The sequence below is a fragment of the Mobula hypostoma genome, chromosome 13, assembly GCF_963921235.1.
Source record: "Mobula hypostoma chromosome 13, sMobHyp1.1, whole genome shotgun sequence".
NCBI lineage: Eukaryota > Metazoa > Chordata > Chondrichthyes > Myliobatiformes > Myliobatidae > Mobula > Mobula hypostoma.
In genome coordinates this window covers 76,987,629-77,004,608 of record NC_086109.1, presented here as the reverse complement: position 1 = coordinate 77,004,608, position 16,980 = coordinate 76,987,629, and the positions used below count along the sequence as shown (strand labels likewise).

The following is a 16,980-nucleotide window of genomic DNA, read 5'->3' as shown; positions in this document are numbered from 1 at the left end:
TCTGCTGTAAATAGTCAAACTCTCAGAGGTAAAGAAAGGAAGAAGGAGAAAAAGAATGATGCAGCTGTCCACATTGGTGGATCAACAGTGGAGTGAGTCAACAACTTTGAATTTCTAGGTGTAACTATCTGATTATCTGCTCTGGGCCCAACACATAAATGCAATGATAAGGAAGTAAAGCCAGGGTTTTTACTTTCTTAGGTTAAGATTTAGCATGTCACTGAACACTCTAAGAAACTTCCACAGTATCCTAAATGATTGTTTCATAGTCTGATACGGCAATTCAAATGTGCAGGAATGCAGATTAGTGGACTCAGCCAGTTATATCATGGGTGTATCTAATGGATGTCATCATCTGGGTCACGTCATCTCCTCAAAGCTACTATCCAACAAGAGGCCTAGAACTCTGAGGTCCCATACCACCAGGTACAAGAGCTACTTCCCTTCAACCATTCTGAACTTGAACCAATTTGCACAACCCTAATCACCACCTCAGTATAGCAATGTTATGACTACTTTGCACTACAATGGATGTTATTTTGTTTTGATTTTGTTCTTTCCTATATAATTTATGTTGTTAATTTATGTTTTTCTTGTGAGTGTATCTGATGTCACCTGCCTGTGATGCTGCCACAGCTAAATTTTTCATTACACTTGTACATGTATGTACTTGTGCATATGACAATACACAACTTCCTTTTTTATTTGCTGAGAGGTGCCTCCTGAAATTTGGGATATAGTCCATGTTTTCCAGGATCACATCCCAAACCTTTAACATTATCTAGCCATTATCCAAAGAAAACAGTAACTACATGAACTTGTTGCTTAGATTTTCCAAAGATTATTTAATACTTTTATAATTTATAGAAGTAGCAACCTTTACTAGCTCAATACTACTCAGTACATTGAACAAAATAGAACACGGAATATTACAGCACAATACAAGCCCTTTGGCCAATGATGTCATGTTGATCTTTTAACCTACTTTAAGATCAATTCCCTCTCACAAAGCCCTCCATTTCTCTTTCATCCCTGTGCTTTTCTAAGAGTCTCTTAAATGTCCATAATGTACTTGCCTCTACCACCACTCCTGGCTACGGGTTCCCCGCACCTGCACTCTGTGTTAAAAAAAACCTTACCTCTGGCATCTCTCTACAGGTGCAGGTGAAAAAATCAAAATGCTTTTTTTAAAAAAAGCAGAAATTCCCACAGGAAAAGCAGTGTTCATGAGGTTAATAAGATAATTTTTGAAGTACATTTAAGGAAGAAGTTCAAGAGGCAACAAAATACATTTCTTGAGTGTGAATGCTTCAAGTTCCATTCGAATTACTTGACATTTCTAAATTCTTTTGAAACACAGGATTCTAAATAAGCATTTCTGCAACAGGATCAGTAATAAGAGCTTAAGTGTTTCCTTTGCTGAATTCATCAATTGAAATATCATAGGGCAGTTGGCCAAATGCCATTCAACATGTTCAAACATGCAAGTGAATTTCACAAAATGCTTCAAATGTATGACAGTTGAATGCACAATCGACAGTGTAGTAACCCTAACTACATACAGTAAAAAGATTGCACTCCTGGGCAGCTGCAGTCACAGACTGAATGGTGTTACACAAGGATCCTCCAAGAAAGCAATGCTAAAAGTGTTACCAGCAAAAGCTGTATCTCAGATTAAAGGTCGTGATGGAACTCAAGCATCGTAGGGGGTTCAAGAGGAAAAGGCCTTTCTCTTCGTACTCCGGACATAAAGTCTGAATAGCCAACCTTTGGACATTCAGCCTCAGATAAAATGCCATGGTTTACGTGTATTACAAAGTCTGTGAGCATCAGTAGAAAAGACAGTCATTCAAAAAATTAGATTCATTAGGAAGGAAAATTCAATATGTGCACACCTGGGCATTTATTTAATCTCTGGCTGCCCAGGGAATATTTATGGGTTTTCCCTTCATAGTGCCACAGATGATAATGTATTTGTTCTCCCACAGCCGTGTTACATTGGAACTTACAGAAAAATAACCAGCGACAGTGCTCTTAACTTGTAACAACTACAACTTTTTGTTTATTCACAGTGGGTTACAAGAACCTGATGTTATTGCTAAGTGCAGTAATAATACCCTACTGCAATTGGCTCCCACTGGCAGTGAACACCACTGCAAACATGGTCTCGTGCGATCAAAATGCACCAAGTGAAAATCAGGCCCCTGGACTGCCTCGTTCCCACCAATCCTGAAGGCAAAAATTTAGATATAGAAGATCATTGAAAACAATAACATTCCTAAAAGATCCTGACAGGCTAGACTGAAGGAGGATGATCCCTCTGGGAATCTAGGACCTGGAGAAAAGTAAGGGGTAGGCATTTAAAAACTGAGATGATTTTTAATTCTCCACACCGGTCAACTGTGGAAGTTCACTTGTTTGTGTGCATTGAGACATCAATGAAGATGGCAAACGATACGAGATGGAAAATCAACTATACTTCTGGCAAATGACAGAGCAGACTTGAAGGCCACAAGGTCTACTCTTGATCCTAATCATGCATTTTTTTTTAAAGACATGGCTGCTCTCTTTGACTAATCTCCTTTTATGGTCCATAGAGACTTCCCAGCAGTGCAAATTCATCAGTGCCATAGCCCTTTCCCCTAAACCCTGTGCCTCGTTGTCTGTCACATAATCCCTTCAATCCCTTTGTTCCTTTTACAATAAGTGCAATTTTCACTGACCAATACAGGATATGAGAGCATCCACTGGAAACCTGTAAACACAAGAGATTCTACAGATGCTGGAAATCCCAAGCAAACACACACAAAATGCTGGAAGAACTCAGCAGACCAGGCCACATCTATGGAAACGAAGATAGTCAACGTTTCCGGCCAAGACCCTTCATCAGGGCTGAGAAGGGTGATGATGCCAGAATAAAAAGGTGGTGGGAGGGGAAGGGGGCTAGCTGGAAGGTGATAGGTGAAGCCATATGGGTGGGAAAGGTCAAGGGCTGGAGAACAAGGAATCTGATAGGAGAGCAGAGTGGACAATAGGAGAAAGGGAAGGAGGAGGGGACCCAGGGGAAAGAAATAGGCAGGGGAGAGGAGGTAAAAGGTCAGAGTGGGGAATAGAGGAAGGGGGGATATTTGTTTATTGAAAGGAGAAATTGATATTCATGCCATCAGACTGGAGTCTACCCAAACGGAATATAAGGTGTTGCTCCTCCACCCTGAGGGTACAGTCACACTGAGAACATACAAGTTCCATACAGGCAGCATCCAAGGTTACGACTGGATCTAAACTCATGGGATGAGAGGCAGGAGCTCTGACTGCTGCAGCTGCTTCTGACACTGAATTCCATTAATATTTATTTATCATGCAAATCCTTTACAAGTTGCGACACCACGGCACTGAAAACCACCAGGCCGAAGATTCATGGCTCCAAGTAACATGATATCATTGTGCTGCCATCTGTCCTGTCGCTTTACACAGCTAAATTTTATCGATCCACTACAAGGCAACAAGTTGCAGGCTTCCAGTGTGGACAGCAGGCATTGTGCATTTTTCGGTAATAGAATTACAGAACAGTGCCTTCGGACTGGTGCCTAAAGTAATTATAGCGTTGTATTAAACCCAACTCTGTGAATAAAATGAAACAGAAAATGGCAGATACGCTCAGCAAGTCTGGCAGCGACTGCAGAGTCAGAAAGGTCAATAATGATTAAGGCCAAAAACCTTTTATCAGAGTTGGAAATCAAACCTGTTTTAAGCTACAGGAAAGGAGAAGTTGGGTCGTGAGAAGGAAGCAAATGTCTGTGACAAAATGGAGACCAAACGAGAAGTGGCACATGTGGTGATGGTGCCGACTTGTTAATCACAGCTGATCTGTCTGCAGGAAATGAAAATAGGTTATGAGAAGAGAGGAGGATAAAAAGCAATGTCAACAGCAAGATAAAGAAAAATACAGTATGTGCTGGAAATGCAAAATAAAAGAAATTTTGGAATTGCTCTATGGATCTGGAAAAACAGAACTAAAATTAAACACAAGTTCCAGTACAATCCAGTTCAAAGTAAAATTTATTATCAGAGTACATACATGTCAACACATACAGTGGCTAAAAAAGGATTCAGTCCCTCCCCCCACCAGAAGTTTTCATGTTTTATTGCTTTACAACATTGAATCACAGTGGATTTAATTTAGCTTTGTTGACACTGATCAACAGAAAAAGACTTACATGTCAAAGTGAAAACGAATTAGGTGATCCACATTACAAATATAAAACACAAAACAATTGATTGCTTAAGTATTCACCCCCCCCCTTTAATATGACACACCAAGTCATCACTGGTGCAGCCAATGGGTTTTAGAAGTCACATAAATTAATTAAATGGAGATCAGTTTTTGGAGACCGGTGTGCAGTCAAAGTTTTTCAATTGATTGTAGTAAAAATACACCAGTATCCCAGCAAAAACCATGAAAACAAAAGAACACTCCAAGCAACTCTGCGAAAAGGTTACTGAAAAGTGCAAGTCAGGAAACTGATACAAGAAAATTTCTAGGTCACTGAATATTCCCTTGAAGTACAGTTAAGACAATTATCAAGAAATGGAAAGAATATAGCACAACTGTAAATCTGCCTAGAGCAGACCGTCTTCCAAATCTCAGTGACCGTGCAAGGAGACTAGTGAAGGAGGCCACCAAGAGACCTATGACAACTCTTGAGGAGTTACAAACTTCAGTGGCTGGGATGGGAGAGACTGCTCATACAACAACTGTTGCCCAGGTGATTCACCAGTCGCAGCTTTACAGGAGAGTGGCAAAGAGGAAGCCTCTGTTGAAAAAAGCTGGCATGAAATCTCGGCTAGAGTTTCCCAGAAGGCATGTGGGAGACTCTGAAGTCAGCTGGAAGAAGGTTCTATGGTCTGATGAAACCAAAATTGAGCTTTTTAGTCATCAGCACATCACATCAAAATCACACCATCTCTACCGTGTTGCTTCGTTGGGGCTGCATCATGCTGTGGGGGTGCTTTACTGCAGCAGGCCCTGGAAGGCTTGTGAAGGTAAAGGGTAAAATGAATGCAGCAAAATACAGGAGAATCCTGGAGGAACACCTGACGCAATCTGCAAGAGAACTGCAACTTGGAAGAAGATTTGTTTCCCAGGAAGGCAATGACACCAAGCACAAATCCAAAGCTGCACAGGAATGGCTCAAAAGCAACGAAGTTAATCTCCTGGAGTGGACAAGTCAGAGTCCAGACCTCAATCCAATTGAAAGTTTGTGGCTGGACTTGAAAAGGGCTGTTCACTCATGATCCCCATGCAATCTGACAAAGAATGAGGCAAAATTGTAGTATCCTGATGTACAAAACTGATAGAGACCTATCCACACAGACTCAAGGCTGTAATTGCTGCCAAAGGAGCATCTACTAAATACTGACTTGAAGGGGTGAATACTTATGCAATCAATTATTGTGCTTTATATTTGTAATTAATTTAATCACTTTGTAGAAATCTGTTTTCCACTTTGACACGAAAGAGAATTTCTCTGTTGATCAGTGTCAAAAAAGACAAATTAAATCCACTCAGATTCAATGTCATAAAACAATAAAACAAGAAAAATTCGGGGGGGGGGAATACTTTTTATAGGCACTGTAAGGAGATAAGGTGAGAGAGGGAAACAGGAATGGGGAATTGTGGAGGGGTGGAGGGGAGAATTACTGGAAGTTCGAGAAATCAATGTTCATGCCATCAGGATGAAGGGTACCCAGATGAAGTAAAAGTCCTCATAATTCTAAGAGAAGGGGAGCAACGGTTGTGGAAGAGGGGGCACCTCATTGAAAGAGGAAGAATTTACAGAGGATGATCCATTGAACATGGGGACAGTTAAGATGGAAGGCAAGAATGAGGGGACTTTATCCCTGGTGTGGGGAGTGGTGTTGGAAGTAGCAGTGCGGGAAATGGGCAAATGCAATTGAAAATCCCATCAAGTACAACATAATGGAAACCACAGTAGGGAAAAATGAAGACATTTCAGAAATCCTGGAGGGGAAGGTGTCAATTTCAGAACAGACACAGGAAAACCAGGGAAAATGGGAGAATGAAATTAAATTCTTACAGGAAGCAATGGGGGGAAGAAAGTGTAGTCAAGATGACAGTGGGAATCTGTGAACTTATACCAAATACTGGTCACTAAATTAGCCCCTAGATGCCATAGTTCATTAAGGTAAGAGGATCAGAAATGGGCCACATGGAAATTAGAATAGGGTGCAAATTGGCAGCAAACACACTGAAACATCTATGGTTTGTACAGAATCGGAAGCAGTATCAATTCAGCCATCTTCAGATTAGCACAACGCTATTACAGCTCAGGGTGTCAGAATTCGGAGCTCATTTCTGGTGCTGTCTGTAAGGAGTTTGTACACTCTCTCCGTGACCGTGTGGGTTTCCTCCGGGTGCTCCAGTTTCCTTCCATTGTCCAAAGACTTACCAGTTATTAGGTTAAGTGGTCATTGTAGATTGTCCTGTGATTAGGCCAGTGTTAAATAGGGGGTTTGTTGGTGCGGCTCTCATTGTTCCATGCTGCAACTCCAATTAAAATTAATAATTAAATTTTAGTTCATAGTTCATCTCCTGAGATGGAAGCAGAGAAAGAGAGAGAAAAGTCAGAGTAGTGCAAGTGAAGTTGAGAGCAGTGTGGAAGTTAATAGCATGGGTGATGAAATTGATGAACTCTGCACTGGGTGCAGGAAGCAGCACCTTGAATAACGGAAAAAGAATCAAAAGAGAAGTCACTCAGGGTAAGAACAAGTTCTGTCCTGCAGATTAATCTGAGGTGATCTGATAGCAAGATAGGCAAAGGCAGAGAGATAAAAAAAATGAGAACAATGCCTCACTTGTGAAATGCAGAACAGAAAACACAGGAGTTACTGGAAACTTGAAAGCAGAGATACTCAGAAAGCAAAACAACATCTGTAGAAAAAATAGCTGATGTTTCAAGATTCACCGTTCATCTGATATAGATCTCTATTGTGGAGGGAGAGAGGAATCATGGTTGGGGAAAGGGGAAGGGAGAGGAGTGGGAGTGGAAAGGACCAGAGAGACATTCTGTAATGAGCAATAAATCAATTGTTCGGAATCAAGTGACCTTGCCTCAGGGCTGGGTGTGTCTACACCTGCACCACCCTCCACCACGGCACTCCTTCTCTGCCACCAGTCCCACACCCCTCCCAGAGTGCTCCACCCTCATCATTCCCAGTATCTTCTGCTCCCGCCAGATTTACAGACTCACTCCCCACTCCATATTGACAAATACAGGACGGTGCAAAAGTCTCACGCACCCGAGATGTATACAGCATATATCTAAGATTTTTCCACAGTTCTCTACGTCAATTAGTCTTTCTTGCTATCTACCAAAGAAACTGCAGATGCTAGTATCTGTAGCAACAAATAATATGCTGGCAGAATGTTTGAGGTTGAAGGATTGCAACCAGGAACATCAACGATCTCTTTCTTCCCACAGATGCTGCTTGAGCCGCCGAGTTCTTCCAGCCAGTTGTTTGTCCCTGTCTCTTTGCTTCGCCACTGTGCATCTTAAAATATTGAGTTCTAATTTTTTCCAGTTCTGATAAAAAGGTTACCGATCCAAATATTAACTCTGAATCTCCCTCTACAGATACTGCCCAGATTTGTTCAATGTTTCTAACATTTTTGTTCTTTTACATTATAAACTTCGGTTTAATACCATGCTAAAACTACTTTAGACACACAATGTATTGCGTGACTAGTCAGATGGCAATGTAAACAGTAATTCTATTTACAGAGAAATGTAAAATGCCTGCTGTCCACAGCGAAGCCTGCAACATATTGCCTCACAGCCAATCGATAGAATCTAGCCGTATACAACAGGGCTGATGCATGAAATCATGGTATATCATGTTACTTGGAGTCGGGCAGCTCCAGCTTTGTGGTTTTCGGGACTGTGGTGCTGAAATTGTATCAGCAAGGGCTACTGACTAGATTAAATGTACAGGGTTTTCACAGTAAATGATTTGGAAGATAAGTGGTAAGGAGAGAGCAGATCAAAGCAGCAGTAACGCTAAAGCAAACAAATATAGTATTCAACAAGTCAGGCAGCATCTATGGAGGGGAGTAAAGAGTCAACATTTCAGGCAGAGTCCCTTCTGAAGGGTTAAGGAAAACAACTGCTAAAAATTGCTAAACGAGCCAACTATAGCAGTAGCTTACTACCCTGTGAGGCTGAACAATTTGTAGATTAGAATAAAAAACTCTAATCCAAGCATATTCAATTGGTATTAGATGACAGAGTCTTTGGTCAATTTTGCTTATTTTTCACTTTGAAAGACTTGCCCAATTTGTCCCATTCTAAGCATTTCCCAGGCTGATGCACCACCAGGATGAAGAACAGCTTCTAGCCTGGTGTTAACAACTCCTAAACGGGTTTCTTCAGTATTAAAGATCAACTCTTGACCCCACAACCTACTTCATTATGGCTCTTGCACCTTATTGTCCATCAACACTGCACCTTCTCTGTAACTGTAACATTATATATTCTGTATTCTGTTATTGCGTTTCCTTTGTACTCCCTCAGTAGCTAGCACGGCACTATTTCAGCCTGGGGCGTCGGAGTTCAGAATTCATTCCCATGCCTTCTGTAAGAGGTCTGTACGTCCTTCCCATAAGTACAAGGGCTTCCTCTGGGTGTTCCAGTTAGCCCCACATCCCAAAGATGAAGGGTGTCGGCCTGAAACATCGACTCTTTACTCTTTTCCATAGATGCTGCCTTGCCAATGGAGTTCCTCCAGCATTTTGTGTGTATTAGGGTGTGTTGCTGGCTGGTTCGGTTCATTGGGCGCAACGGATCTGTTCCACACTGTCTCGCTAAATAAAGTACTTGTGTTTTGAAATGAACTGTATGGTTTGCAGAACTAAATTTTTCACCATATCTCAGTCCCTGTGACAAAAATAAATCAAAACTAGTACTTCCCCCAAGCACTGAAAATATTGCACTTGAAGTCAACCTCCAATTCCTCTTTAACAGCTTCCTTGTCTCTTTAATGCTAAAACTCATCACCTTTCACCCCATTCATAAGTTGATGAATAAGAACATCTACTAATTCACTTTGAACATGGGCAACATCCAAGAGGAATGTAGGCAGCGGCACCAATTATTAGGTATGGCCATTTCCAATTCCACCTCAGGAAAGCCATCGAATTAATGGGACATCCTCCCCAAATTTGGCTGCCCACAGATCTACACCTCCACCTTTTGTTTGCTTCAGATAGCATGCAAGCTATGATCAATCATGAGAGATGGGCCTTACACTTAACACTTGTAAAGCAAGTGTCTCTACCAGATACATAACCATAAAACTCCATGGGAAGTCCTTGAAAATCATGGGGATCACTTCTCCTATCTCAGAAGTTGCCTTTTAGTGAAGGCTGCCAGTTTCAGCAAAATTCATCAGAGCCTTCAGTGAACCAGCACAACCTACCTGACTTTTCCCCATAATCCTTACTTACTTCCCCTACTATGAAAAAATATATCCAACCTTGTCTTAAATATATTTACTGAGGTAGCCTCCCCACTTCACTGGGCAGAGAATCCCACAGACTCACCACTCTTTGGGATCAATCTAATCCTTCCCACCAACGTAACCCTCCATTTTTCTATTACCCATGTGGCTACCTAAGGGTTTCTTAACTGTCCCTAATGTAATTGCCTCTGCCACTCTACCAGCACCCCTGCCAGGGCATTCCATTCACCCAGAACCCTCTGTGTAAAAACCCTACATCTAACATCTCCCAACACATTCCTCCAATTACCTGAAAATTATGCCCTTCCTTATTAACCATTTCCACCCTGGGAAACAGTCACTTGCTCCCCATTCAGCATATGCCTCTTATCATCTTGTACACCTCCATCAAGTCACCTCTCACCCTCCTTCACTCCGAAGAGCAAAGCCTATGCTTGCTCAACCTATTCAGACCTGCTTTCTAATTCAGGCAGTATTCCTGGTAAATCTCCTCTGCACCCTCTCTAAAGCTTCTACATTCTTACTATAATGAGGCAACCAGAAGTGAACACAAGTGTGGTCTAACGAAGATTTTTATGACCTTATGCTCTTAAACTCAATTCCTCAACTAATGAAGGCCATCACACCGTACACTTGCTTAACCACCTTTTCAACTTGTGGGTTCCACAGCCAGTTGAGAATCTACAAAACTGAAAAGGAAGCAAAATACCTTCAACCTCTGGTATGGTTGCGGGGAGAGGGGAGGGTGGGGGGACCCAAGAGCAATTTTAGCCAAACCAATTCAATTCAGGAAATAATAGGAGAGCCCAATAAAGATAAAATCATACATTTAAATAACGACTCTTAACTGCAAGTCAACAATTTTCATCATAATAAGAAAATCCACTAACAGGAGCATCCTTCAATATAATTAATCTGTATTTAGAAAAGATATCAAAAGTATATTTAAAACAAATCTCTCTTTATAGTTGGCCAACAAAAACCTGTCACGTTGGTAGATGTCAACCAAACTTCTGCTTGAGTAAGTTTCTACTAATTTTTTCATGTTGCAAAATTGAAATATTCAATGAGGTTGGAAAGAAAGTATTCGGCATTACAACAGGAATTCTGCAGATGCTGGAAATTCAAGCAACACACATCAAAGTTGCTGGTGAACGCAGCAGGCCAGGCAGCATCTCTAGGAAGAGGTACAGGCGACATTTCAGGCCGGGACCCTTCGTCAGGCATTAAGTGTTTTTGAATTCAGCAAAATAGACTATAGGTACGTACTGATTACATTATCTATTTCCCTCCCTGTATTATCATTTAAATCTACCATGTCACAGAGTCTCTCTCTGCTCTGTGTCCATCTCATCAACCAAGAAAAAAGCAAAACCTAAACTCCACTCCTTCAAACAAAATTCTAAAAAAAAATGTACATTAATAATGCATAACTGTAATGTTGCCTCAGCACTGGCGACAAATGGCTGGCACCTCATCAGTTGGTTTGTGGCATTCAGTCTACACTCTGCCCTGACAATCAGATGCTCACTGAATGTTCCTGCAATAGCTTTAATCCTCATGAAATATTATGAATCAAGTGCAGAAAGCCCATGCAATCACATAGATTAAGATTCCACTTAAAAGTTGAAACCTTTCAAATTATTTATGTCACAAGCTGATTGAGGGTAGTCATTTATTTCATGATAGTCACAAACCACTTGAACTCAACTCAAATTTTGTGGGCCCATAGTTAAATATTAGCAATCAAGATAGGTTTTACAGAAGCCATCGTCTTCAAATGCAGCAAACGAAAAAAAAAGGTCTTAATTGGAAATGTTAATTAAATAAGAGTGAACAAACCTTCCATCTGTGAAAGTATGGATATCAAAAGTAAATGGCTAAAGTAGGGCAATATACCTCGTTCAAATATGTGGTTGGTTCAAATGATTTGAATTAAGAGCCAGAAGTGTTACGAAATGAACTAAATAGTACCATTGTTTTTAAACATCACAGTGTAGTTGATTTTAAACATCAGCATTTAGAAGGAACTTAAATTTTAACATTTTAACACAATGCCAGCATTTTAAAATCTTTCTAGAACTGCTCTTATCATTCAAAATACTCTTGACAAAGTAAACCACTGACATACACATTCACCATTTTATATTATCAGCTGTTTACCAGACATTGTCATCTAACTTGCCTCTGATTCTAATGTTGAGTTTCACAATAATGGACATCATATTCAAGTTGTCCTTTGAATACTCTGAACTTATGTTTGCTAGTGATGTATTAATTATGATACGGTTTTCAACGAAAAAAAATACAACTTACTCAAGAGATTTGCCAGATTCTGGACATTTTGAGCAACACATACTAAGTGTTACAGCAACTCATCAAGTCAGGCAGCATCAATGGAGAGGAATAAAGGCCGATTTATACTTGTGCGTATGGGCTACGCCGTAGGCCTGATTTATACTTTTGCGTAGCCCTATGCCGTAGCGAGCATGCGTAATTGTGTCTGCGTCGCTCTGCAATTCACCGCCAAAACGTTAGTTGGCAGTGGGGTTTCTATGCCACTGTGTTGAGTTTCTTCGTGAGAGACATGGATGAGGAAATGCATTTCAAATACTTTCAGATGTCGGCAGGTAGATTTGAGGATTTGGTTCATCGTCTCCAACCATTTATTTCGCATCAGTGTACAGACATGGCGGAGAAAAGTAACTGGAAATGCGTAGGAGGAAATGCGACGCTACCAAGCGGACCAATCACAGTTGCTGCGGTCTGCGTCGCCGCGACGCGTGAGTTACATTTTTGGGGAGGTGTACGTCACCCTACGGCGTAGGGTACAGTGCAGGGTACGCGGTACCTACGGCGTACATTTGACGCACAACGATAAATTAGCCTTTAAGCAGTCGATGTTTCAGATGGAGATTCTTCATTAGGACTGGAAAGGGGGCAGAAGCCAGAATAAGATGGTAGAGGGAGGGGAAGGAACACAAGGTGGCAGGTGATAGGTGAGACCAGGTGAGGGGGAAAGTGGGTGCGTAGGGAATGAAGGATGGAGTAAGCAGCTGCATGAGGATAGGAGGAAGACGTCAAGGGCTGAAGAAGGAAGAATCAAATAGGAGACAGTGGAGCATGGAAGAAAGGTAAAGAGGAGGGGAAACAGAGGGAGGTGAAAGGGAACTGAGCAGGGATACAGAATGTAGAATGGAAAAAGAGAAAAGGAGGGGGGAGAAATTACCAGAAGTTGGAGAAATCAATGTTCATGTCATCAGGTTGGAGGCTACCCATACAGAATATGAGTTGTTGCTCCTGTTGTGTGAGTGGTAGGATCCAGCTGGAGATGGCAGAAATTACATGGAATGATGTGCTAAATATGAGAGATAGGCAAGGACAAGAGTGAGGACAGATGTGTGGGAAGTGAAGTGAATGTGGGTGAGGACAGCACCAATGGTAGAGGAAGAGAAACACATTATTTGGAAAAAAAAGAGGACATCTCAGATGTTCTAGAATGGAAAGCCTCATCTTGAGAGTACGCAGCAGAGACAGAGAAGGGAATAGCATCTTCAGGAGGGACAAAGTGAAAGAGGTATAGTCAAGATAACCGAGAGTCAGTAGGTCTGTAAAGATGTCAATGGATAGTCTGTCTCCAGAGATGGAAACAGAGAGATCGAGTAAGTGGAGACAGGTGTTGGCGATGGAGTAAGTAAATTTGAGGGCAGAGAGGATGTTGGAGGCAAAGTGGATGAAATTAACAAGCTCTCCATGGATGCATGAAGCAACACCAGCAAAGCAGTTATCAATGTAGCTGAGAAAAAGTTGGAGAGCCTTACCAATGTAGGCCTGGAACACAGACTGTTCCACATAACTGATGAAAACAAATTTAACAACAGGAATCCAGTGAATTTTGGACAACCATTGAATCAAAATTAACAACTTTGCTTCATTCAAGTTGAAGATTCATTGAAAGCAATCTGACTTTTTGTATCCTCCCCGTTTTTAAGGAAAGTAACACACTGGAATGGTCAAAACTCCTTTTGTTCTTATACACATGCCAAAGATGGCCCCAATAAGCTACAACGATTCCTGCAAAGTATTTTCATTTTTGAAGAAGACTCACATTTATATCATTTCTTTCACATTCCCTTCAAGGTCCTCCCCATGAACAGTTCACTAATAGGAAATGCAGCCAGGAACTGGGTTCCCATAAGTCAAAAGATGCCAGCAGCCCGGAGGAAGCTGACAAAACCTATTCACCACTATCCCAACAGTAAGTTCATCTGTTGGTCTTAAACTGTATCCCAAAGTGTAAGCATTTTGAAGTACAATAAACTACATGCTAAAGCACAGGAAATCAGCTTGCACAGGAAAATCCAACAGGCCACAACATGATATCAACCGAGTAAATAGGTTACTCCCCAATCCCACAGATGACATCAAGTTCAACTCTGGCAAATCTCCTTAGGACATGGAGGGTGCAAGCTTGACGACAGAACAAATTTGAAAACAAGATTAGAAAGGGAAATGGACTATATCTGAACCACTTCCAATAATGTACTCAGAGAATATCTTTGAGAAGCAACAAGCAGAAGATGGCAGGGTGGGGTGAGGATGGGTAAGAGTACTGGATAAAGATGGGTCGGAGAGAACAAGGGGCTGAATGTGGACAGACCAGAGAGTGGGGGTGGATGGGTCAGGGACTGGGGGAACATTGACCTATCAGGGTGTGAGTGGGGAACACGTTCGGGTAAGGAACTGGGAGGAGGTGGATGGGTCAAGGCGTGACTGCGGGCATGGACGGGTCAGGAATGGGGATGGGGGCCAAGGAAGGGTCGGGGTGGGGGACAAGGAAGGGTCAGGGGGTGGGGACAAGGAAGGGTCAGGGTGGGGGGCAGGGAAGGGTCAGGGGGTGCGGGACAAGGAAGGGTCAGGGGTTGAGGGGGACAAGGAAGGGTCGGGGTGGGGGACAAGGAAGGGTCAGGGGGTGGGGACAAGGAAGGGTCAGGGGGTGGGGACAAGGAAGGGTCAGGGGGTGGGGGAACAGGTACGGGTCAAGGGAAAAGTGGATATGGTACGGGGAGAGGATGCTCGGGACATCCTTCTCCCGGGCCTACTCGGTCTCGCTCTCGGCTTCGGACTCACCGTGACTCCGTAGCGCAGGGCAAGGCCCTGCAGCGTGTCGCCCTCTCCCACCGGGTGATGGATGTAGCGCTCGGCCAAAGGCGCCGACACGCTGGCCGTACTACCGTACGAGCGCGTCTTGGTCCGGGCCAGACTCTGCGACAGCTCGGCCTCCGACTCGTCCAGCCCCGCGGCCGCTAGCAGCGCCTCCGCCATCCTCCGCCCAGCTCCGGCAGGAGAGGCAGCTGCTGCTCCCGGCCCGCGTGTTGTGCAGCGGCCGCCGCTCCTGCAGCTCCCAGTGACGGGAGGAGCCTGTGAGTTCGGGCAGACTGCCTCCAAACTCCCCTCGCCGGCTGCCTGCCACCGCTCGAAAACAAACCTCCCCTCCCCCGGTGTGAGGGACAGAGGCGAAGGCGGGGAGGATAGCAACAAAATGTGGCATTAACCTCGGGGAGGCATCGACGCGACAGGCCGAATAGCCTGGTGCTGTTGTGCAGAGGATACAATATTGCAGCGAGACTCTGACATTCAATTCCGATATTGAGCGCGGCACCCAATAGGAGACCAATTTAGGACGCTCAAACTGAGTCAATCAGCAGTTTTGTGATTTTTTTTATTGCACTTGTGCATGCCTGTACTTGGGCATTGATAATAAATAGCAAACTTTAACTTTGACCTCTACCCAGAGTTATAGAGCATGGAAACAACCCCTTTGGCAAATCAAGGTGCATTCCAGTGCTAATTCTATTTGCCTTTAGTCCTAAATCCCTCTAGCTTTTCCAAATATCTTTTATAATTATACCCTCCTCAATTACTTCCTCCAGCCATTGGTTCTGCATACTCATCACCCTCTATGTGAAAAACAACTTGCCCCTCAGACCTCCTTTTCCCTTCTCATCCTTCAGTTACTGACGCACCCACCATGAAGGAAAACTGTGACCATCCACTTTATGTATGCTGTTCATGATTTTATAAAGCTCCATGATACCCCTCAGCCTACTTTGTTCCAGGGAAAACAGTCCTAACATATCCGGGCTCCCATAGTCATAGAGAAGTGGATGGCATCCGTTAGTCTTGCGAGACCATGGATCTGTGCCTGGAAAGTCTTGCTTCAGTCTCTCCAGGGCGCAGGCCTGGGCAAGGTTGTTTGGAAGACTGGCAGTTGCCCAAGCAGCAAGTCTCCCCTCTCCACGCCACCGATGTTGTCCAAGGGAAGGGCAAGGGCTGATACAGCTTGGCACCAGTGACGTCCCAGGGGTTGCCAGAACGAGGTTGAAAGCAAAGTCGCACTGCCTTAGGGACTCCAGCTCCGGATTTGTCCTCAGGGTTTACTCCCTAAGCCTTTCCCATGAGTGGATATGGCCGCAAGGCAGCGGAGGTTTGAAATCAGAGTCTTCCCTCTCCTAGATGGACTGCCTTCCCAGGCTGACGAGCTCCATCTACCCGAAGCACTGGTTTTAAGGCCTTCACCCCCTTCTCCTGTCAGTAGAAACAGTTCTGCTGGGCTTAGAGGCTAAGCCACACAAGAAGGCCAGGAGATGAACTTGGTTTTCAGAGGCTATTTGAGGTGCATGCCATGAGGAGCACTTTTAGGTAGTGGGAGCTTGTCACCACTATCACCCCTCAGCTTGACAACCTTGGAACCATAGAGAAGTACAGCACAGAAATAGGTCTTTTGGCCCACCTAGTCCATGCGAAAGCTGCCTACTCCCATCAACCAGCATCGGGACCATAGCCGTCCATATCCCTACTATCCATGTACCTATCCAAACTTCTCTTAAATGTTGAAATCGAGCTCGCGCGCACCACTCATCATTCCACACTCTGAGCGAAGAATTTCCCCCTCATGTTCCCCTTAAACTTCTCACCTTTCACCCTTAACCCAAGACCTCTGGTTGTAGTCCCCCCCAACCTCAGAGGAAAAAGCCTGCTTGCATTTACCCCATCTAGACCCCTCATAAATCTCCTCTCAATCTTTTACGTTCTAAAAAATACAGTCCTATTCAATTTTCCCTTATAACTCAGGTCATCCAGGCAGCATCCTTCTCTGTACTCTTTCAAACCTGTTTACATCTTTCCTATAGGAAGGTGACCAAATCTGCAAAACAATACTCCAAATTAGGTCTCACCAACATCTTATATAACTTCAATATAACTTCAATATAACTTCAATATAACATCCCATCTCCTTAATTTATGAAGGTTCCTTCTCTCTCATGCCCTTCATCTTGGCAGCATCCTTGCTCCCTCTGTAGCTTAATCAAATCCTTGCTATAGTATGGCAATCAGAACGGTGCACAATACAGTATTCCAGGTGAGGTTACACCTTTGTCT

At 43.3% G+C, this 16,980-nt stretch overlaps 1 protein-coding gene across 1 annotated transcript in view; it reads right to left on the bottom strand.

Moving 5' to 3' along the window:
* The window catches only part of lysmd2 (LysM, putative peptidoglycan-binding, domain containing 2), a 64,321-nt gene extending 49,074 nt beyond the window's left edge, over positions 1-15,247 (bottom strand). The window contains exon 1 of the mRNA XM_063065983.1: positions 14,668-15,247. Within this exon, the coding sequence (XP_062922053.1) occupies positions 14,668-14,862 (195 nt within the window). The 5' untranslated portion in view covers positions 14,863-15,247. The remainder of the gene's footprint in view (positions 1-14,667) is intronic.
* Between the last annotated feature and the right edge of the window lie 1,733 nt (positions 15,248-16,980).